Genomic DNA, 25,455 nt, shown 5'->3' on the forward strand with positions numbered 1-25,455 from the left:
CCCAGGGTTTTCTGCATTTTCGGTATCCTCGTTAACAAAATCTTGCTGTGTCTTTTACTTTTTTTTTCCGCAATTTAATTGTTTTATTATAATTAGAAGTAAAATACACAAACGTTAATTCCTTATTACTTGATAGCAATCCTATAGTGTTTGGTTAAGTCCGAAACTATTATCAAGTAATCATACTTCGTTGTTGTATTGTCTCGATCTTGTATCCATAGTTAATTCCTTTTTAGAGCCAACTTGTGTCCAGTAGCAGACTAGCAGCACAGTACCAACAACAACAACAAAAGGGTATCTCCCAGACTACCTATTTTTTTCTTCTTCTCCTATTCTTCTCCAGGTGGTATACCAAGCCTTGCAACCATCACCATAATTAAGATTAGAAACTTAAATCTACACCAAGGCCCAGGAGGCATTGGTACCACTTTTGACTGTTTTTATACAAAACACGTTCACATTTGCTTTTCTGTTCTTCCTAAGGAACGGTTTCATGGTTGCAAGAGCCTCTTCAATCCTGTGAAGCTACGATAAAATTTTCCAAATTCACGCAACTCAAATTCATCTGGCTTAAAGGGTTCCGGGTTTGTTGAAAAGCCCATAACCTTTTGTTTGGGCTAATCCTCCATTTGCCAATAGCCCAACATTATTTGCCTCCCAAGCTTGTCTTGTTTTCTTTGTAAAAAGATGCTTTTTTCTTTACTGATTTTCTTTTTCCGGATAGATTAACAAAGTAAAAGTGAAGGTTCATTTGGGTTACGTAAATAGTAAAGTGATGTATGTTTATAGATATTTCCTTAAAGAAGCTAGCTAAATGGGAAAGATGTAAAAAAGGGTATTTTTTAAACTCTTGGCTATAAAAACTCTGATGATTGGATGTGATATTAATGTGTACAACTTTCCTTAGCTTTCGATGAAATGTTTTGCTTATTAAAAAAAAAAACACAAAGTAAAAGAGGGAGGGAAAAAAAAAACCTGAAAACTTGACAATCTTACTGAATAAATGATTCTAAACCACATGGTACAAAGATAAAAGCGAATGAGCTCAAAAAGTAAATGATTTGGTCATGAACAATTAGATGGACCATATATTAAAGGACTTACTAAGATGACGTATTATGGTTAGCCATCAATTTGGGACTTACGAAAAAAGACATATCCTCTCTCATATTATTTTCTAGCTTTGTAGGATTCGAGTACTAGCTATAGATTTTATTTTCAGAAAATGGATCATTTGTCCAAATTTTATTAAATCACGGTTCAAATGGACGAGTAAAAAATAGTTTGGGTGAAATGGCCAAAAAGGAGAAATAGTAAGGATGAAACCAGTTTCATCCTAGCTTAAATTTAAAAAATAGCAAGGATGAAACTGGATACATCCTGTGTAAATTAAAAATAAGAAAAAAATATTTGAAAATGGCCACGATGAAACTGGTTACATCCTGCCTATTTTTACATTTTTGTCCATTCAAACAGTATCAAAATCTAACTGTCCATTTCACCCAGAAATTATTGATTTTGGTCTTTTTAACCAATTTTGTGTTTTATTTTCTACCCAAACTTTACTATGGTCTTCTAAAATCGGCCAAGAATTGTTATATATACCCGGCCGATCATTGTCCTGTTTTACAAAACAAAACTAGTGACAAAATACCTAGGTGACCAACTTTGTGGTACAAAAAATCCAGCCATATTATTTTTAATAAATTAAAACAATTTCATAAAAAAGTGGCACAAAAACCCAAGATCAAATAATAATGATCAAATTTAGTTTTTTTTTTACTTTAAAAAAACCCGGACATACCCTTTTAGATTTTCTTCTTCTTCTTCTCCTTTCTTTTTTCTTCTTTCTTTCGTCTCCTTTCCCCACCACCAGTGGCAATAACAGATCTTTACGAACACCAGCAGAAATTTTATGCTCCCCCGACCATACTACTGCACCTTCGTATCTCACTACTACCACCACCCTCCTTCGCCTCTTTCAATTCCTTCACCACCAACACCATTACCACCCCCACCCCCAGCCTTAATTAAAACCCTAACCATAGTTTCATCTTCAAATTCAGAAGAAAACATAGGTGGATCTGGTGATGTTGTGATGTTTCCGTAAGATCAGATGAAGAAATTGTTGAAATTAGGGTTGCGATTGCAACTTCAATTGAAGAACATAGATGGATTGGTGATGAATTGATGATTTTGATCGATTTTCAAGGAAGAGATGATGGAGTGGTGATGTCAAATTTGATAGCCTAATTTGTCTCATCGGCGATAGCGGTAAGAAATCACAAATTTCTTGTAATTTTTTCTTAAATTTTTGTATATTTGTTGGTGGAATTAGTATGTGAGGGATCTAATTTGATGATCTGTTTTTGGTCGAAGATTTTATGATTTTTGAACTAATTTTTCATTTGAAGTTTGACGTGGATCTGTATATTATTGAATGTGTACATGGATCTGTACTGAAATTTTTCTGAATCAAATTTGGTTGGTTACATTTAAGCCAAGGATTAGATGTGGAAACAGAGGAGAACCAAAATTTTAAGGTGGAAGCATTTATTTGAAATGGGAGATAACATTATAATCAAGGAATCAAATGTGAAATTGAAATGGAAATGCTAATTTCACAAAACTAGAATGAGTCTTTTGGTTGTTGTTTAAGACATTATCCAGTTTATTAGTTAGTTTGTAAAGACTGCACTGGGTAATGATACATTGTGAAATGTGCTGGAAAGAGAGAACTCAAGAGCCTGGTTATAGTGTATTGTGGTTGCATAGTGGTTTATAGCTTTATTGCAAGAGCTATTGTGAGTTATTCAACGACTGTTAGCTAAACTTTCTCTGCATTGGTACACATTTGGTAGAACTGATTAGACAAAAAATTAGTATGTATGGGGAGTTGGTATTTGCATGTAACCATGCACATGTACACACATTAGTTTCTGAAATTTTGTGTCTCTGTGCATGTTTTGGGTGAATGGTGGTATATGAAATTGAAGTAGATAGATGACTGTTGGATGTTGACATGTTTTTCAGTTCAATCTTTTGTTAGTTTGGATAGATTGTATTGCATCATGCTTAGTGGTTAATATTAATTTTCGTGTTGCTGGAAAGTGAGAACTTAAAAACATGGCTTGAGTATGATGTGGTTGTGTATTGTTTTGAGTGGAACCAGTATTGCGAGTTACAATATCCCTTTTGACTAAATTTACTCATACATTTTGTAGACACTGGTTAAATGAAACATATATATACATCTAGAGAGTTGATATGTTTGCAGTATCCCTTTTGACTAAACTTACTCATACACTGGTTAAATGAAACATATGTATACATCCATAGAGTTGGTATGTTTACGCGGATACATGCATATTAGTTTCTTTAATTTTGTGTCATTCTGCATATTTGTGTGATATTAAAGTAGATGAACTCTTGACGGGTAACAATTACATTTCCTAGTTGAGTTGTACATTAGTGTTTTGTGTTTGATGATGTTTCATTACTATATTATAGTTGTTATATACAAACCGAGGCTCAAGTCAGACAGAACAGTAACATGTTCAGATGTGGTATGGTCCTGGCCAAGCTAAAATTCTATTAGACAATATGATAACCTAAATTTCGAATGAATTGTTGATTTTTTTTATCGTGTTTCACTAAGTTCACCGCGGAATTCTTCGTGTAGAAAGATTCTATTGTTTGTTATAATGTTGTTCTGTACTGTTGATTCAAATAGCTGATGCGACTTTGCGAGTTTCTCTATCCAATTTGACTAATTATACTCTGCATTGGTGTAAATTTGTTAGATACAAATTAAATGAAAACCATGTGTATCATTTATTTCTATTGGTGTGGTCAACCAAAATGAATCATGGTTTATAATTTTTCTTGCAGTTGAATTCTGACGAAACCAATTATGATTTCATCTTATTTATGATGAAACCAATTTCATCGTATTTATGATAAAACCAAAATTGGTTCCATATATCAATGAACATGTATAATACCTCTTATAATTTTTCTTGCAGTTGGATTCTCACGAAGCCAATTATGGTTCATCTTATTTATGATAAAACCAAAATCGGTTTCATCGTATTTATGATGAAACCAAAATTGGTTTCATCTAATTTTTGGGAGGTGGTGGTGGTGGGCGGTCGTGGTGCTGGTTTTGGTCGGTCGTGGTCGACAGTGGTGGTGCTGGCTAGCAGTAGTGGTGCAATTGCGTAGTATCGGTGGTGGTGGTGGTCGGCGGTGGTCGACAGTGGTGGTGCTGGCTGGTAGGGTGGCTGGCAGTGGTGGTGCAATTGCGCAGTATCGGTGGCGGCGACGGTCAGTGGCGGTGGTGGCGGCGGTGGTGGTCGGTGGCGGCGGGGGAGGTGGTGGTCGGAGGTGGCGTCGGTGGTCGTTGGCGGCGGTGGCGGTGGTGGAAGGTGGAGTTGGCGGCGGCGGTCGGTGGCGTTGGCGGTGGTGGTGTTCGGTGGTGTTGGTGGTTGTTTGTTTCTTGTTGGGGGTGAAAATATAATAAGAATTAAAGTGGGGTTGATTTTTGTTTTTGTTGGGATGATTTAAACTAAAAGGGTAATATAGACAGTTTATATTAAATAAGGTTTTTGTGAACAATTTGTTTTGTTGGAGTTTTTGTATATAAATAATGACACCTTTGCGGTTATTACTCGCGGACCGTTTACAAAACAAAAAACACTGACCAGGAGTATCCATTTTTCACCTAGCCAAATACTAAATTTGCAATAGGTTCGGATATCTGTTCTTTAGTTTTGCCAGCCAAACTTAATACATATGCTAAATTCACAGTAGATTCGGCTAGGTATCCTTTAGTTTTGCTTACCAAACTTTGTACACATACTAAATTTGCAATACGTTCGACTATGTATTATTGAGTTTATGCTAGCTGAATTTAGTACAAATGCTAAAATTTGCAGTAGATTTTTGCTAGGTGAACTTAGTACAAATGCTAAAATCTGCAGTAGGTCGACTATGTATTCTCGCTAGCCGAACTTAGTACAAATGCTAAACTACCGAGCAGTAGTATAACTAGCACAATGTGGATAGGTTCCTATAACTTTCAGATCTTTTGAAGGAAATGTATTATGAGCTTACAATCCAACTGTTTGTTTTCTTTTGTAGTAACTAGTAATACTGATACATGTGTATGTTCTGTGTTTTTTCTCATGAAGGCAATTTGTTCACCTAGAGAAAAGATGCATGCTGACACCACAAAACTCATTCCGTGTTTTAATCCTGTTTTGGGTACAAAATACCGCACACCTATCAGTTATGCAAAATGATGTTCATAATGATTGAGCGAAGACAACCGCGTTCTACTTATCCAGAATGACGAATCAGGTGACGTCACCTGAATCACGAGTAAAGTGTGAAGATTTGTGCGGCGGTAAAGAAACCGTGCGTCAATGATGACGCACGTCAGATCCGAAATTAAGGGCTTTATTAGCTATCATCCACTATGTAAACTCCTATCTAAGGAGCCGAGCGACCTTGTATTAGAGGGGGATCTTTTGGAGAGCTTAGACAAGATATTTAAGAGAGAGAAATGTTATTTTCTTTCCAAGTTAGGGGTTTCTCATTACTTTGTATCTAAGTTGAACATTTTAATAAAAATTATTATGATTCTTATGATGATTACTAAGACTGTTCTATAGATTTTACTAAGGGTGTGGTTGTAGGATTTCCTGCAACTACATTTTGGCGCTATAAATCAGCTCGGAATGATATACCCTGTCGGTAAAGTTGTTTAAAAACAAATTAGAAGATACTCATAGTTTTTCATCGCTTTATCACTAATACAAACCTTCACATAGGCCACGTTTTTCGGTTTACAGCCTAGCCACATTTTAGGTTATTTGCGTGGCTACTAGTCATATGTATAACTATAGCCACATTTTGTGTTACCCTGTAGCCATGTACTAGCCGAACTTAGTACAAATGCTACACTACCGAGCAGTAATATAACTAGCACAATGTGGATAGGTTCCTATAACTTTCAGATCTTTTGAAGGAAATGTATTATGAGCTTACAAGGCAACTGTTTGTTTTCTTTTGTAGTAACTAGTAATACTGATATATGTGTATGTTCTGTGTTTTTTCTCATGAAGGCAATTTGTTCACCTAGAGAAAAGATGCATGCTGACACCACAAAACTCATTCCGTATTTTAATCCCGTTGTGGGTACAAAATACCGCACACCTATCAGTTAGGCGAAATGATGTTCATAATGATTGAGCGAAGACAACCGCGTTTTACTTATCCAGAATGACGAATCAGATGACATCACCTGAATCACGAGTAAAGTGTGAACAGTCGTGCGGTGGTAAAGAAACCGTGCGTCAATGATAAAGTCTGCGCGACATTGACGCCCGTCAGATCCGAAATTAGGGGATTTATTAGCTGTCATCCACTATGTAAACTCCTATCTAAGGATCCGAGCGACCTTGTATTGGAGGGGGATCTTTTGGAGAGCTTTGACAAGATATTTAGGAGAGAGAAATATTATTTTCTTTCCAAGTTAGGGGTTTCTCATTACTTTGTATCTAAGTTGAAGATTTTAATAAAAGTTCTTATGATTCTTATGATGATTACTTAGATTGTTCTATAGATTTTACTAAGGGTGTGGTTGTAGGATTCCCTACAACTACATTTTGGCGCTAGAATCAGCTCAGAATGATATACCCTGTCGGTGAATTTGTTTAAAAAAAATTTAGAAGATACTCATAGTTTTTCATCACTTTATCACTAGTACAAACCTTCACAGAGGCCACATTTTTTGGCTTACAGCCTAGCCACATTTCAGGTTACTTGCGTGGCTACTAGTCATATGTATAACTATAGCCACATTTTGTGTTACCCTGTAGCCATGTACTAGCCGAACTTAGTAAAAATGTTAAACTACCGAGCAGTAATATAACTATCACAATGTGGATAGGTTCCTATAACTTTCAGATCTTTTGAAGGAAATATATTATGAGCTTACAATGCAACTGTTTGTTTTCTTTTGTAGTAACTAGTAATACTGATATATGTGTATGTTCTGTGTTTTTTCTCATGAAGGAAATTTGTTCACCTAGAGAAAAGATGCATGCTGACACCACAAAACTCATTCTGGATTTTAATCCCGTTGTGGATACAAAATACCGCACACCTCTCAGTTATGTGAAATGATGTTCATAATGATTGAGCGAAGACAATCGCGTTCTACTTATCCAGAATGACGAATCAGATGACGTCACCTGAATCACGAGTAAAGTGTGAAGAGTCGTGCGGTGGTAAAGAAACCGTGCGTCAATGATAAAGTCTACGCGACATTGACGCACGTCAGATCCGAAATTAGGGGCTTTATTAGCTGTCATCCACTATGTAAACTCCTATCTAAAGAGCCGAGCGACCTTGTATTGGAGGGGAATCTTTTGGAGAGCTTAGACAAGATATTTAGGAGAGAGAAATATTATTTTCTTCCCAAGTTAGGGGTTTCTCATTACTTTGTATCTAAGTTGAAGATTTTAATAAAAGTTCTTATGATTCTTATGATGATTACTTAGATTGTTTTATAGATTTTACTAAGGGCGTGGTTGTAGGATTTCCTGCAACTACATTTTGGCGCTAGAAATCAGATCGGAATGATATACCCTGTCGGTAAATTTGTTTAAAAACAAATTAGAAGATACTCATAGTTTCTCATCGCTTTATATATCAACAATCTTTGAAGGTTTAGAAGTTTAGACCTAAAAAATTCAATTAAAATTTTCACTCTCAGAAAAACAATCTTTGTTGTTTAAGTTTTCAGTGCTTTAACAAATAATTTTTCCTTTATTGTTATAAAAAAGCAAAGATGGTTAGGCAAACAGCTGCAGCAGAACAAACAATAGCAACTAGAAGGAGCAGAAGGATCACAGGAAGCTCCAACAAGAACCAGTGAAGAAAAATACCATCGAAGAAGAAGAAGTGAAATCGCTGAGTCCTCAAGGATGGGAGAAAGGAACAATAGAAGAAATCAAACCCAAACTCGTATCCAACAAGAACCAGTGGAGAACAATGCAGAGCAGGGAAGAATTATATTGCAAGGAAGAGCAACGTTAAGAAATCAATGTGACCGCGCATAGGAAGCTGAAAGGAATAATATCGCACAGGAACATGCAAGGGATGAAAGAGAAAGACGCAGACGAAGAAGAGAGGATGCTGAAGAGAGAGATATACAAGAGGATGTGCTTCAAAATAGACATGACAACAGAGTAAGGCAAGCAAGGTTGAAAAGACCCATGCATAAAGATGCATACTAAATCATGAGTGAAGTAATCCTTAGAGAATTTGCAGAGATGAGAGAAATGATGACGACGCGAAGAGATGGTGGTAGGCGACAACCAGATGAAGCAATAGAGGAAGCGGGAAAAACACCATTTGTAAGACAAATACAACTCGCACTAGTACCGCCTAAATGCAGCCTACCTGTATTTACTAAATCTTTGATGGAAGCACATGTGCAGTGCAGCATATAAGGGTGTATAGTCGATCCCTATTACAGTGGGAGGAAAATGATGCGGTGTTATGTAAATATTTCCCAGCGATCCTGACAAGGGAAGCCTTGCAATGGTTTGAAGGATTGCCACTAGGAACCATTCGATTATTTCATCACTTACAAAATATCTTATTAGGACAATATATCAGCAATAACATGCTAATACCAGGTATGAAAAAGTGTTCATCTTACGCAGAAGGATCAATGAGAGCTTGCACAATTTAACCACGCGTTGGAGGAGCATGTGTAGTGAAATGGCCGGGCGAGTAGATGAGAGAAACCTTATACTAGCCTTCATTAATGCAATTTTTCCTACAGATTTATTGTATATGCAGATCTTCAGGACAAAAGATACAATAACCATGGCGGAGTTACGCGAGTTCCAAGAAGAATACATAGATCTTGAAGAAAAAAAAGAGAAATTGAGTCTTACCCAGTTACGATAACAAACGCAAATGAAGGGAATGTCAGCCTACTTCCAAGGACGACAAATGCTGTTGCAAGTACATCCCAAGGGAGTCAAGGAAAGAAAGTAATGGAAGAAGGGCAAAAGCTAGTAGCCATGGGCAGTAGAGATCAAAAAGAGTTTGAAAGAGAATACAGAGAAAAACAGTTCAATAATCGTGGAGGAAATAACAAGATTCAAAGGCTTTATAACCAACTAGAAGGTTATGGAGGGCAAAATCAATATTATAACCAAGGCCCAGGAGGTAGCAAAGTGGTTTGGGAGCAGATAAAGATGTCGCATCTAAACACCGCGATAGAGAAAATCTGGGAAGCGGTAATTCTAATGGAAGATATCCTAGAGCCACCAAATATGGGAAATGAGCCACCATCAGGGAGAAGAAGTAGAGAATTCTGTGCTTATCATCGTTTCCACGGTCACACCACCAGTAATTGCAGAAATGTGAAGAAAATTATACTAAGAATGATTGATCAGGGGAAGCTAAACCACTTTTTAGTGCAACCACAACAGAGTCTACCACCACCACCAGAGGGGGATGCACAAGGTATGTAGGCCGGAAGGAACACATATTTGATTGAAGTAGGGGCGAATGCAAAGAATTTATATTGCAATTCGATAATACATTCTTTCAGAAGCATATAATATTTTTCACGATAATGTCCTAAGCCGAGTTTATGCAAGAGATAGTGATGGAAGAGAGATACTCAACCCGGCAAAGGTATCACCACTGAAAGATTGGCAGAGACAACCTATTTCTTTTACCGCGGAAGAAGTACCAGGATGTGGAGAACATCACGAGAGACCATTAGTGATCAAGTTGGAAATCAACCCAAAAGTAAAAACTGATAAAAATACGGAGGATGACGCGGATACATGGGATCTAAATAGAATACTGATAGATCCTGGTAGTTCAGTCGATATACTATTCTATCACACATACAAAACTTTGGGTGGTAGAGATGAGGACCTAATCTCATGTACCTACAAGATCTACGCTTTCAATGGATCGGCCACTAAGACAAAAGGGGAAATAACGTTGCGAATTCCTTTAAAGATCATATCCACAGAAATAGTATTCTGCGTTGTTGATGTAGAATCTCCATATAATGCTTTGATAGGAAGACCATGGTATTCTGGGAGTGGCCTCAACTTTCCACCGATGTATCAAGTTCCCCTTACCTCAAGGTATTGGAGTGATAAGAGGAGATCCAAATGAAGGAAGAACCTGTCATGAGATTGATGTTGAAAAATGTGAAGAACGCGCAAGCAAGCGAAGAGATTGGAAAAAGCAGATACAAGAAGGCAAGCGAGGGGAGAAATTAATGGTAGATGTTGTGAACAAGAAAACTGAAAAAGGGAAGCTTCAGTCAAGGAGGAAACAACCGCACGAGAGAATAAACACAACAAGTGTGTCAAGAAGACCGAATTACAGGAAGGAGAATTGGTGCTGAGGCAGAAAGCATCATACCATAGAAATGGTAAAGGAAGCTTGGAAGATGCATGAGATGGACCATATAGGGTCAAGAGAGTTGTGGGAGATGGAATGTATGAATTAATAGATGACAAAGTAGGAAAGTCGTCTGGTCAACTTTGGAACCAAATGTATTTGAATAAATATGGTCCATGCGGCAGTCATAGCACACCAGAAGAAATAGAACGTATGCGAGAACAAATATTGGAAAACATATGCGAACTCAATGAAGCATAGAAGGCGAAAGAAATAAACAAGTCATCTCAAATAAAAATTTCTTTAAGAGGTAGTTATTATGTAGGAGAATAAATAAAGACAGAAGATATCAGAATTATACTAATCAAGAGTATGAATGCAAATGAAAAAGTTCTTTTTCTTTATGAAAATCAATTATATCATATCATAAAAAAGCGACAATAAGACCTTAATAGAAGGCAACAGAAGTAACGACTCTAATTAGGGAGGCTAGGCATCCAATTGTGACGTGCACCCTAGTTCGCATATACAGCAAGATGCAATGATAAGACCTAACAGACGTCATAATTGGAGAAAACCTAGTTATCATGACTCGGGGAAAAGCTACACCGATCCTGAAACCTGAGGCATGGAGATTTGGGGTGAAACGAAAGCCCATCCAGGAGAGGCGCCTTAGTCGAAAGATTAAGGTGACAAGGTCTCTCCTAACGAATGCAGAAAATCGATCAAGGCGTCGGGGTACACGGTTGAGTCAAGGGTGCCTGGGGCGTCTGGAGCATACCTATCCGCTCTTGACAAGTCTTGACTATGATGCACTCGGTCCAAAGAAACCCCACTTAGGGTGCGGTCTCGTAACCACAAGCCATATCGGTGGAGGGACAAGAGGTCGCCAAAACAACTGATTGTTGCATCACTAAATGAGAAGAGCCCACTCTAACCCAGTAGGGGTAAGCTTCCTTGAAGGGGCAGTCAGGGGGAATATAAGGACGTGACCCTCCATTAGGGAGCTGAATTATGTCAAAAGACGCAAATATCATGAGGCTTTTTACTCACGGGGGTATTAAGGCTTGTCGTATTTGCGCGTCAATAAAACCTGCAGAGACAATAATACAAGAAGATGATAAGGCGAGATCAACGTGTCATTGCATGAAATCATATATTAGGCAAAAATAAGACCTTTAATTAGGAAGGCCAAATAAGACCTCACGAGAAAAGTAAAATTGAAACTAATATTGTTTTGCAAGAAGTAATGAGAGAACAAATAACGCACAGAAATAATCGCACAATGAAAAGACAAAGGGTATTTCTTACGAGGAGAAATAATAGGATGTATAGATGCGAAATAACAAAATAAAATATAGCTGAGGCAGAAAACAAAAACAAGGTAAAGAAAACGTAATGCAGACATGATATTAAATTATTGAGTTGTATAAACGAAGTATACGAATAAATAAATGATAGATTACCGCATAATGAAATACCCCACAAGGAAGATACACGCATAAATGGTAATTTTACATATATCAACTCCCATGAATAAATGAATACATGGTAATTTACATAGTACTACATAACGTCTGCATAACTCAATCATCTTGTGACGGCTAATAGAGGCAAGAAGGGGAATGCAAGCATATAAAGGAGTGTTACTCCCCCCAATATGATAGATTCACGCATGTGCTATATATTATTATTACCACAGGATTAAGCTTAACTGTTGAAAATAACAGTACTTTGCTTTTCGAAAGTGCAGGTATAACAAAAGAGGAATTTACATTAAAGGAGCATCAAATGCTTAGGAATTCACATTGAAGAAATATTTGATATACAAAGAACTGAAAAATGATTTACAAGTGCGAAAAGATGGAAAAGATCTTCAGAAATAATAACTATTTTCCACCCATGTTATCTTCATTAACTTCCTCAGAACCACTGCTCTCCTCATCAGTCTCTTCATATTCCTCATATTCTCCCTCACTATCAGATATGTCAGAACTTTCTTCATTGGGAGAAACTTCAATGAAATTATAATTTGACAGAGGAATGTTATTATCAACGTAGAGTTTCTTAACATCTACGTAACGAACGCGAACAACATCCTTGCTCAAATTGGAAACAATGACAGTCAACTTTTTCTTGATTCTGCGGTATTTAGAGTCACGAGCGGAACATCTCGCCTCTAGATTCTCAATTTTCTCAAGATACTTCTTCTCATCATCTGTGAAAGAAGATCAGAATGTTAAATCCACATAAGAATACCTTTCAGGGAATAACAAATGGAAAAGAATAATAAACAACCTTCTTTTTTAGAAATAATATCTTTAACAAATGCAGCATGTTCGGACTCAAGGCTAACAGATATAACTAAATCATTCCTAGCATTATCAAGGACCCTAACAACCCACTCAAATTCAGCATCATTCTCTATAATAAGTCGAGAACGGATCATGTTCTCTCGCTCAATTAGTGCGTTCTTTTCACTTATAGATAGATCTCGCTCCACTTGGACTTGAAAACTAACCTCTTGAAACTCCTTTAAAGCTTTTGCACCTTTAAGAACAACCTTATCCTTCTCAGAAATAAGAGCGTTAATTTTCGCTTCTAAAACCTTTATCCTTTCTTTAGATTCACAAAAGCGGCGCCTAAAGCCATTAACAGTAGATAATGCACTCCTGTGGTCACAATTAAGAAGTTGGTACTTTGATCTGAGTTCCTCCAAGGGAAAATTTCTTAATTTTTCATCAGAAATGTTATTCAAGGAAGCGTTAAGATGCTCAAGGAGAATCTCATCATCAACAGGATAATGAATTTCCTCGTCAGTTAAATTGTAAATGTCTGCAAGAATACACAATTAAAAGGTAGCGAAAAAGATGAACGAGCAAAAGGTTGGAAGAAATAAAGAATTACGCACCAATTAATTGATCATTCCTTCTTGGTGACATCATCCTTATAAGGGGAGACCTCGGGTTTGAGTTTAGCATTCTCGGCTCCAAGAGATCGAAGTCTTCGTTGAAGATCAGAAGTAACGACATGCGATATACGGGCACTCTGCGAAAATATAAGTTGAATATTAGAATATAAGGCTAAAGACATCATTAAAGAGGGAACGAAAGGAGGGGAATTACCAAAGAGCCAAACGCGAATTGAAAACTTGGACTCAACGCTGAGGAAACTCCCGAACGGAATCATGGCTTAAACAAGGAGCGTTACATATCTTTGCAACCGTTTCTTATGTGCGTGTTAACACTTCATCAGCAATAGTAGACACAAAGTCAGAGAAGATGCTAGATAACTGCCCTATAGAGGATATGAATGAGAAGTCGTCAGGAAAAGACGTTTCATCATCGCCAGAATGGGAACTTGAATAGGAAGAGGAAAGTTCCTTTCGCTTCTTAGGAGGATTCTGGGAAGAAGACTTAGAAGCGGTCTTCTTGTAGCGAATTTTACCTTTACCTTTAACACCCTCAGCTTCCACCTACGCGAATAATGGAAGATAAGAAACAGAAGCAACAATATTGTTAAAGATAAACAAAGAGTATTTCTTACTTCATTATCACGCGAATGTGACGCTTGAGACGCGTTTTTAGCCTTCTTTCTCAGCTTCGCAGCCTGAAATCAAAAGAAATAATAAAGGAAAGAAACAACAGTAGAGGGAAAATGGATAAAAAGACGAAGATAAAAGTGCGTACCACATCAAGTTCCTCAGGCCATTTAACCTCCCTAGGACTATAAGCGGGAAAACCCGTAGGAAGAGTAAGGTTCGAACCATATTCACTTTTACCAGTAATGTAGGGGCTCGCCAAAATAATAGGATACTCCATCCAACGAGTATCTTTTGATTTGCGAGCGGTATTATTGGTGGAGTCATGAAAATCAACATCACGCATAATTCTTTGATCCTCTGCAACACCGTCCTTTGTCGACAAGCGAATACCCCAGCGGGATGACTCGTTCTTCATAATTACAACGTCATAGTTATTGAAGAAATTCTCAACTGTATAATCTGAAGGGTTGATCTCCTTATGGGCGTATTCTGGCTTTCTTACTTCTATTGGATGAATAGATTCTAATCCTGCCGCACGACGAGCATATTCCATAACTATTCTGATACAGTTACCGCTCAACTGGAATATACCACGCGAAACCTCGCATCGGATATAATCTCATAGAACAGAGGAAATTGAGGATTATAGAGGGGAACACGAAGACCAGCAAGAAGTTGTCCCACTGATCAAGCGAGAAGCATTCAGAACCAATCCTAGAAGAAGGTTCTGATCCAGGAGGGATAGATAGTGAGAAGCCTCTCTGACCGAATTCGACCTTCAATCTATCGAATTCAATCAAGTGTTTAGAATGATCAAATCAATCAAGATCAGGATGATCAAGATGCTGATGATAAGAAACATAGTATGAAAACGAAGAAAATAAAGAAAAAAGAGTGATGAAAAGAGAAACCGAAGTAAGAGATAAAAATCAAATCAAGTTTTCGATCAAACCAGAAGAACAACATCAGAAGAAAATAAAAGTTGTAGAGAAGAAAATGAAAGTAAAAAGAAGAAAGAAGAAGATACTCGAGAGTAAATAAAAGATTTACTCTCGAATCCCGAGAGGATTTCCACCATTAATGCGTTGATTAAAAACAAACGAATAAGAAGAGGCGGTTATTAGAGACGTGTCAAATATCCAGAAAGACACGCGTAATATATGATGCCAAAATCATGGGAATATGTCGACAGATGAGAATATGAAAAGGTGAACGGGTGCGGCAGAATAAATTAGTTTCTCATACCGCTCTCTTTACCAAAAGAACGACATGAGAAGAGGCAAAATGTGGGTACAAAATACCGCACACCTATCAGTTATGCGAAATGATGTCCATAATGATTGAGCGAAGACAACCGCGTTCTACTTATCCAGAATGACGAATCAGATGACGTCACCTCAATCACGAGTAAAGTGTGAAGAGTCGTGCGGTGGTAAAGAAACCGTGCGTCAATGATAAAGTCTGCGCGACGTTGACGCACGTCAGATCCGAAATTAGGGGCTTTATTAGCTGCATCCACTATATAAACTCCTATATAAGGAGCCGAGCGACCTTGTATTGGAGGGGGATCTTTTGGAGAGCTTAGACAAGATATTTAGGAGAGAGAGATTATTTGCTTCCCACGTTAGGGTTTTCTCATTACTTTGTATCTAAGTTGAAGATTTTAATAAAAGTTTTTATGATTCTTATAATGATTAATTAGAATGTTCTATAGATTTTACTAAGGGTGTGGTTCTATAGATTTCCAGCAAATACACCCGTGTCTGTTTGCAAATAACACAGGAAAAGATAGAATCATGAGAAAAGGTGCATAAGTTGTTAAGTAGCTCAATATATCCTTTTATATACAATATGGAATGAAGAGAAACCGTTGCCTGTCGAAAATTATGCGCATGTTGGAATGAGCTAGCTGGATTTGTTAACTTGCAAGACATCTTCTGATCCCAAACATGCATTCCAAGAAGTTGCAAACTCGATATGAATGAGGAAGAAGCATTTTTCCGCTTCCCTGATGTAACGAATTCTACCATTCATCATCTTGAGAAGCTTCCTTGACAGGTTTAACCCTACATCTTCCGATGAAGACCACTGTGTTCCTCCGCTAACCATATCTTGTATGAATTCTGAAGGGAGACCTTTGCCAGGATGAGCCAGTCTACATATAATGGTTTGTGATATTTTAATGATCAACAAGAGATATCGATAACCTCCACAAATATAGGATAACTAGATTAAGATTGCCATTGTAGTTTATAATATGTGCATTAACATGTACAATAAAGTTTATAACGATCGTATACCTGAATTGTATTTGCAAAAGTGGCCATGAACCCTGATATGAAATAGAACTGGGTTCAACTTCAATATTTATCCAACCCACGGAGGATGGTGCACGATGTATTATATGTACCAGAAAAGCTGTTAAAAGTTGCTGGAGTCTAATTTGATCACCGTAGATGGATAATGCTTGGGTTCGTTCTGAGATTTCATAATTGAGCTGCCAATTTTTTTCTGTCAACAAAATCATTACTTGACTAACAATTGCATCCATGGCACTTCCGAGGGGAAACCAATCCATACATAGCTCCATAGACCTGCTAAAGTAAATAAGGAAATTTTTGAACTTAGTCTAATGCAAAATGAATGTGATCCCTACAAGCTGACCAGGTATAAAATTCTGAATTTAGTCTAAAGAAGATTTACCCCTTCTGGATACTTTGTAAACTGCATTCCTCAATGATCTTTGTCATCTGCCTCTCACATGCATCACTGGTCTTTAAAAGCCGCTTCATTTGATCTGATATAGAACTAGATCCTAGGAGTTTGTGGGCAAAACAAATTCCTCCCAAAGGCGCTTTTGTCTCTTCTTGAATATAAGCCAACTCCTTAAGTCTTGCAAGACACTTTCTCTCTTGCTGGTTTTGCGCATCTTGTATTAGGTCAGGCACTGTCATTTGCAGGAAGCAGAAACATCCAATGATCTTCCTATTCATGTCAACCCTCTTATTTGCTGTTAATACGAACTTGTAGTGTTCCCCTTTCCTATCAAAAAAAGCAAATGGAAACTTCAAAGTAACGTGGCTGCAAATTGCCTGATACAAGATGATCATAAACTCGGTGATAGCACCTTGATCTTTCATCCGGCACAACTTCCCAAATATTTCACCGGGAAGTATTTTACCAATAAATTCTCCCTTTGGCCAACCTGTCAGCTTTTCCATTGCTGTGTTCCACTCACAGCAACATGCATTCTCATCTGAAGCGAATATCGGTGGAATCAACGGATCAAGACTTTGTATAATAGCTTTGTAATCTCCTTGCAAGCGAATAAATTTATCAGTGAGAGCTATCTCTTTCGTGACATCTTGGCCAATAAAGGATACACTAGAAACACAGCCTGAGCAGCTCTTAGTGGTGCATGCATTTGCAACTATACATACAGCCTCATTTTGCTGCAGTAGCCCGAAAGTTCTCAGTTTTATCTGGACATTTTTACTTTCCTTGCCTGGAGAAAGTAAAATCAAGGAACACTGACATTTCGTAGAAATCATATGAAATAAGTTGAGAGTGTAATCTAAAAATGAGAGCCAGTTGAATACTAAATACTACAATTTTTGAAAATTTTTAACAGGAAATCTTTGTAAACAAATCTGGCCATTTTAAATCATGCAAGGACTGCTTACCTTGCAGAGCTCGAAAGAGATGATTATCAACAGCTTTACGGGATTCTTCGTGGACAAGCTCATTAACAAGGGATTTACCCAAAGCGCTAGTATCTGGTAACCCTGTCAATTCAGCAACTTTGGTGTTCCATCCATTGACGTTGCCATCAGAACCTACAGCAATAACTGGGACAATTGCTGTCTCGATCAGGTTGACCATTTTGGATGCCACCGATCTAAGTTCATCTACCCCTTCAGTCATCAGTTGCCGCCCAATTGCCATACTAGTACCACTTTGATCTCGCATGATCAGTTGTAAAGAGTGAATCGCATTCATTTCCAGAAGTTCCCATGGCAAACTTCTATATTTTACTTCCTCAAGGAAAGCCTTGAATGATGACCTAGGGTGCATCTTTCCATCATTATCTTTATCCCTAAGCTGATTCTTAGATCCTCCCCATTTAGCTTCTTTTTCAATGCGAGATCGAAACCAGAACAAGAAATCCTTTGATGTAATTCTTACGGTGGCCATGCCACATACCACGTCAAGGAGCAACTCTGCACCAGGGAACCCAGCATTGACTAAACTATCGGTAGTAAACCCTGTTGATTCACAATCGTATGTAAGCAACCAATCTGCAATATCTTTTATCTGTATTTCATTTGGAGTAACACCCAACAACTGACATTTTCCTTCATAATACAATGCAGCGCCATCACACTTTACCAGGTCCATGATATTAGGAGACCGAGTCACAATCCCAAATGGGACATCCCTAAGAAGCATATCACACAACAAGGTTTGCATTTTGAGAGTTTTTTTCTCCTCTAGTTGTGACACCAATTTAAGCTCTCTACTCAAATGTACACCAAATGCTTGAATGAGGAATTCACAAGCGTATCGCAGAGGAAAAGGAACATAACGGGGTGAAGAATGGTGACAAGCAACTAAACCCCAAAGCTTCAACGACCCATTCTCGTTAATAAGAATCGCAATAACAAGGGAAGCAATTGAACCCATGTTGGCCATATATTGTGTATGACAAGCATGGGGTGATCGAAGAGTTGAGTTCACTAACAACAATGGTTGCTTTAATTCTTTGATTTGTATAACTGGAACAGGATCTGAATGACAATCATAAATCATCCTAATTCGGCTTTGTTGGAACAAAAATCGAGCAGCTTGTGGGACATCCGTTGCAGGATAATGCAATCCTAAATAAGGCTCCAAATCCGACCTCCTTACCTCCGAAATAACCTCACCATGTTCATCTTCATGGAACTTGTAAACCATCACTCTATCATATCCGGTGAGCTCACGAACATCTTCAACTAAGGTATCACAAACCACACCAATATCTCCACCAGAAACTGACTGCAGCCTGGAAATTGCTTGAACAGCAAATCTCTGTGATTGCACGACACCAGAAACAGAAAACGCAGGGTTGCTGGGTAGAACCGGCTCGAAATCAATAACAGTTCCAACATCGTTTCTATGTAGTATGGCATAGAATGGTAACTGGGTGTTCACTGAATGAACTAATACAGGGTTACACAAAGAAATTTCTATAGAAACTATAGCTTTTGTGAGAGAGTCTCTAGAGGACTGTGTGAAAAAGTTTCGAGCATCTAAGTCGAGAAGAAGCTGATTATCATCATCGATAATATGATCGTTTTCAATATCTAAAAGTTGGATGGTGTTTTCACTGTAAGCAATGATTCTAAATGAAGGTTCTTCAACTGTAATCATACAACCAAAAGACTGAATAAAACCACCTCGTTGAAGTTTAGAAAGATAAGCAGATATTTTTTGTTCAGGTGCTGTTTTTTTTGCGGAATGAATTAATTCTGGATAGTTAAAAGATGTACCTGATTGAGTACTTGTTTCAAAATCAGCAAGAAGATTAGCATCTTCATTATACTGATCATTAGCTTTGTTCTTCTTCTTATTGTTTGTTGTTGATGTAGAAGCAGAATTTTTCATTGTTTTGGTTCCCCGGCTACTTGAAAAGAACAGAGTGATTTTTTGTTCATCATTATCATCAATTCAATTTAAATGGTTTTCTGTTTTTTCTTTTCGAAAAATCATATGATGTTCACGTGCTTAACGGAAGATAGTGTCGTTACTTGTATAAGTAAATAAATGAATTTCTATAACAGCTTTTCTGGTTCTCGTGCTTGAACCGACCAACTTTCGAGTTAAGGAGTTATTTTGGGTTTCAGTACAATAACTCTTCACCGACCGTTAAGTAGTTAGGAGGAGTTATCTTTTCAATACAATAACTCTTCACCGACCGGAAAAATGATCCAGTCGAAAATCTCAACCAGCGATGCTGATGAAGGCGAGTTTTTGCAGTTGATTTCAAACGACAAACAAAGATTTGAGGTCTAAATGCACTATGACTACAAGCCATTTTGTGACACATGAATAAGCCTGCAGGAGGCATCCCTTAGCGAAACTATCATGGCACCGAGATCGTAATGTAGAGTTGTAAAGTGTACACTGACTTTAGTCCCACATTTTTTAATTAGTCACCGATCGAGCCCTATCACTTCACCTACTGCTTGTAATTAGTTACCGATCGAGCAGTGATTGAATCTCAAGTCACTTTTCATTTTAGCCTAAATAGCCTAGATATAGGTCAAATTGAAAAAATAACGTTATTAGGAACGGAAGGAGTATTATTGGATTCGTCATTATGCAATAAGAACAAAGGTGATCACATAACTAATGCACTTTTCTAATTAGAAGACCAAAACCTGCACTCCATGCTCAAACGTCAAAACTTATGAAGGTCTAGACAATCTTTTATTTCCTCTACAGAGACTAATTCAAGGTATTTATTTGACGGAATTCAATTGCACGATCATTTGTCAATTTTCAGTTTTGCTTTATCACTGGTTGTCACGTTAATGTTCTCATAGTCTATTGGAGAGGAATAGCAAACCTCCGGCATTCTAGTTTACAGCGAGCAAGGGAGTCAAACCAAAGTGTTGTCATCCAGGCATCCGCGCTGCAGCATTTGTTAACAAGCAAAGAGAAAGTCCTGAGAAAAAGAATGGCTGCAAGAAGTAGGGCCTCGAACATTACCTATTCTGGTCATGACTATAGTGAGGCCTAACGTTCTCCTTGTAAGCTTCAGAGTATTTTCAGTACATCATCCGCATGTGCAGTGGCATAGGTCTGTAATTGGAAATCTACGCTTATATACTTTGATGTTAGATAGCTTGCTGGTTATTACATAATTGGGACTAGCATTCAAAAAGAAGTAGAGTTCAGCACGATGTTCAATTCAACCGTTTGAGTCCAACCCTATGAATCTGATTAAGAAGGGTCCACAAGAATGGAAAGATGGAGGAGATGTTGAGAGGAAGAGTGATGGCAAGAATGATGATTAACTCTTACCCAAACTAAGTGTCAATCACCATTGTTGCCGTATACCTTCCTAATAACACCTCGCTCTATCTATCTCGTTCTCGGAAACACAGTTAACTAAAATTCACGGGATTAGAGAAACAGAAATTGAAAAGCACAATCGGCTGCACTCGAAAACGCCTTGAACCCTATTCCTTGACTACATAAAACCATTACCTGCCACGCCCAAATTACAAATAACATGCAACTAAACTACCAGTGTTATATATTGCTCAATCTAAACACAGGAGATAAACACGAGACATGCAAAGAACTAGAGATATTAGGCACGAAAATAATATATCATGACATCAAATTAGCTACTCGAGATTTTTGTCCGGTAACCTGTAGAAAGGCATGGATATAAAAAAGAGTTAAAGAACCAAGATGGCCAGACTAGCAAAGAATAATTTTTTTGGTAGCCGTTTAGACGCGATTCTGGCCATGAAAAATCACAAACAAAAACAAACTAAAAAATAAAGTTTCTCATGGGGAAAACTTGAAGAAGAAGAGAAGAAGATTGGTATTTATAGACAAGCAAACGACCGACTTAGAAGTCAGAATAGAAGTTCGATACAAAACGTGTCTCTAGCTTATATACCGAGCCACTGACCTTAGGGTTTTATTTTTAGACCATGTAAACCTAATCCATGTAAACCTCTATGAGAGAAACAGAATTCTCAATCTAATCCTTGTTTTTTTCTTATATATCCATATTATAAAAAGAAGTGTTGTGTGTAGCCTTACAAATCCGACCATCGATTTCGTCATCCCGTTATATGTCCTATATAGACGTTCGTATGATCCCTTGGTTTCCTAATAAAAATATGATTCTAAAGATTATTTAACGGCGTCGGATCCTTAGATTTCTTAATTTGACTGCAGCGTCGGATTTCCTAATTTGACTAAGTTTCCGTTAATATAGGCTAACACTAAGTAGATGTATTTATAGAACAGAAGAACATCATTCTTTAACGGTTTCACCAACAGATGGTCTTCTATCTATAGTTCTTCCCCTCCATTAACGACTTCTAATTCTTAACTTCGTCTCTCTATATCATAATAATACTGAGTTATTAATACTAAGTTATTATTATGGATGATTTAAAGGATGGATACGGTGAAATAAAAGAAAACAGAGCTGATGATTTAAAAAAAAAAATTGGTCTAAATAGGAAAGGAGAAGAAAGAAAACCTAATAGAGGAAGAGGAGTGAATTGGGTAAGAGGTTTTATGTTTAATGCAACCAAATATCTCCTTGCTAATACATCTTCACGGTAAACATATGGCTAAGGGTCTGTTTGGATTATGTTTGGTGGATGACCCTCCATGAAGATTATTCGTATACACCAGATATACTCTGGTCCATCGAATAAGTCATTTGAACGTTCAATCATCCAATAAGCATAATGATTTGTACCATAACTTTCTCAAGAAAATTTACGTTAGCCTCAACTAATTTGACACAACCACAAATATTAGGGACGCAAGTCCGAACTAACTTATAAGCTCGATGTTTGACCGTTATAATCTAATTAGTTTTGCGAATGACTAAAAAAGATTTTGGTAGAATACGGACCAGCCGATCAAACAACAAAACGAAAACGAAAAAGGTTAAGCCCCGGCCGTAGGCTGGGATGATACCTAGTCTATATTATAAAAAGAAGTGTTGTGTGTGTAGCCTGATAAATCCTACCATCGATTTCGTCATCTCACGGCGTGGATCGATTCGTTATATGTTCTATATAGACGTCCGTCGGATTGTTGGGTTTCCTGATTTGACTATGCTTCCATAATAAGATGTCTTGACCATTATATATCGGGAAAAAAATATCACGTTAACTACGTTTTCTAATAAAAATATGGGAGAGGGATATATTCAAATTTCCTTATCTGACTACGTTTTGAGAGATACTTACGTTTTATCTACAAGGGAAAACAAAAAACAAAAAAGGAAACCAACGCAAAAAAATTCGCAAATATTTTTTTCAAAAAAAATGTAGACAGCCGTAGGACATTAGCACAATATCACAGTATCTATATATGTACTAGGTATCAAGTTAAATTAACCAAGTTATGGTAAGGTAAAGTAAGGAATTGGAGAAAGTTGTTGGGAAGGAAGCTTCACCCGGGTGCAACCTGGTGCTTCATTCTCTTCCTTTCGCAGCAAATTAAGACAAAACAAAAAGAAAATGTTACCAAATAGGCACGAACTCAAAAACACGGATACACCCCATGAAATCATCTCTTGCAAATTAAATACCCAATGACATAATTTAATTTGCAATTTAATGAAAGCACAAGGAGCAAGCATAAAACCTTGCCCAAAAACATAAAAAATGAACAACCTAAAAGTTTGACTCGGTCAATCAGACCTTTGAGGATGCAAATGAACAAATTGCAGAATGGAGACAAAGTTGTACAACAAAATGGATAAACAAACTCGGTGTAGTTTACTAATATTCTATGTACAATTTTAGAACCATGTATAGAGATATTAGATTCACGCATATTACAAATTAGCCTTGGGACAGATCCATACATTGACTTTGGCCATTCTGCCGCTTGGACCATTAGTTCGCGAAATGTACATCCGTCCGTTGTATATATGACGGGCATTTTATTATTTTGAACGTTCGGGATTGATGCCACAATATAAGAATATATGACTTTAAAGTAATAATAAGGCCGTTATAAAAAGAAGTGATGTCTGTCTTGGATAATAGACGACCCTTGATTTCGGCAATCCGACGGCTGAGAAAGATAGTTGGCGAGATTTCTATCCACCCGTCCGTTTTAGACATATAATTTTGAGAGATATTTACGTCCGTCGGTTCGTGAGATGATCTTCTTTTAATATTTTGTTTTAGACGGCAGGGATTATGCCCCTGCCCGGTGCGAAACGAGACTCAACATTTCCTTATGTGACTCGAATCAACATATCCTAATGCGTGTCGGTTTCCTTGAAAGTTCTCATGCACTAACTATAAATATCCTTTTTGATTTTACAAAAAAAAAAAAAAAATTAATTTGAAGACTCTGTAGATTTTACCTAATCACGGCTAATTTTAATGCGGATATCATATTTGCCTTTGAATTTTCTAATCCACGGTCCCGGCCCCATCCGGCTACTATGACCCGCCTAATTGAATACGCTATTGTGACCCGACTAACTAACACGGTATAATATGACACGACCAACTAAATATCAGGACCGTTGTGGTATTGACCGGACTAACTAAATATACTCCCGACTATTATAGATGGACTAAAATATGGGAATACACTGGCCGACCGACCAAACAATAAACATAACTCTAAAAGGTTGATTGTAGGCCGGGGTGATACCTAGTATATATATATATATATATAGTCTCTTGTTCTCATCTCAAATTCTATTGTTACCTATCTATCTATAGCTATAAAAAAAGTGTAAAAAGTCTATTGTTGTTTTGCAGAAAATGTCTGGAATACAATTTACAGCGCGAGAGATGCATGAGTGCTTCCACAAAACGTCTGAAGGACACTTTACAATGCGAATGTGTCGAGATTATTAATCCCACATTGTCTGGGCAATTCAAGATCCTGCGGTTTATAATTCCTTAGGGCCTCTTCACTCGATCACAATTGGTTTTGAGTTGGATACCCGTATTCTAACATGGTATCAGAGCAGATTATTTGTGTCGAGTCATTTGACCACACCTCACTCCGCGTCACCCGATTTATTGTCTACGTGTTAGACCCAACGAGACTACACGTCAGGGGGCATATTGGGATTATTAATCCCACATTGTCTGGGCAATCCAAGATCCTGCGGTTTATAATTCATTAAGTTCTCTCCACTCATTGTCAATTGGTTTTGAGTTAGATGCCCGTATTCTAACAGAATGATGTATGAGTGCTTCCAGAACATTGTCAACATGGGTCCTATCAGCCAGTTTTTCTCTGTGATTTATGGATTCAGCGCAGATTTAATGCCAACGGGTCGTGAACAAGAATCTCTTGCCAAGTTCGAACATTACATTACTATTATGGATTCTATGGCAAAGGAAGAGTTAGATAACACCAACCCTGGTATGATGGACGAGTCTCGGATCCAGCAGATAGCAAAGAGTTCTGGTTGTAATGTCAAAGATGTGAAGGATATGTTAGGCGAATACAAACACTTAGCGAAGACGATGAAACGGATGAAGATTCCAAAGATGAGATAAACTGATTGATTTCTGTATGGATTTATGTACGATTTAAGACCAAGTTGCATAAATATATTACGTGGGAATGTTTTAAACTCTCTTACTATCCACGTGTCCGTCACAAATACCCTTTTCCATTTTATAAATACCCTCGGAAATAATTTTTACTTTTAATACCATCGCTAC

The 25,455-nt window shown here is 37.5% G+C and overlaps 2 protein-coding genes across 2 annotated transcripts; one reads left to right on the top strand and one right to left on the bottom strand.

Annotated features, from left to right (window-relative positions):
- Positions 1-9,077: 9,077 nt before the first annotated feature.
- Positions 9,078-10,224, top strand: LOC113352827. The gene is made up of 2 exons (XM_026596594.1): positions 9,078-9,552; positions 9,641-10,224. The coding sequence occupies exons 1-2, from the start codon at positions 9,078-9,080 to the stop codon at positions 10,222-10,224; spliced, it is 1,059 nt and encodes a 352-aa protein (XP_026452379.1).
- Positions 10,225-16,698: 6,474 nt separating this feature from the next.
- LOC113350472 (phytochrome E-like) lies at positions 16,699-19,431 on the bottom strand. Its single transcript, XM_026594611.1, has 2 exons — positions 17,683-19,431; positions 16,699-17,504 (listed from the first exon to the last, which is right to left on the bottom strand). Exons 1-2 carry the CDS (start codon positions 19,409-19,411, stop codon positions 16,699-16,701), a joined length of 2,535 nt encoding a protein of 844 aa, XP_026450396.1. The 5' UTR covers positions 19,412-19,431.
- Positions 19,432-25,455: the final 6,024 nt, after the last annotated feature.

Source organism: Papaver somniferum, chromosome 2, assembly GCF_003573695.1.
Source record: "Papaver somniferum cultivar HN1 chromosome 2, ASM357369v1, whole genome shotgun sequence".
In the NCBI taxonomy this organism is placed as follows: Eukaryota; Viridiplantae; Streptophyta; class Magnoliopsida; order Ranunculales; family Papaveraceae; genus Papaver; species Papaver somniferum.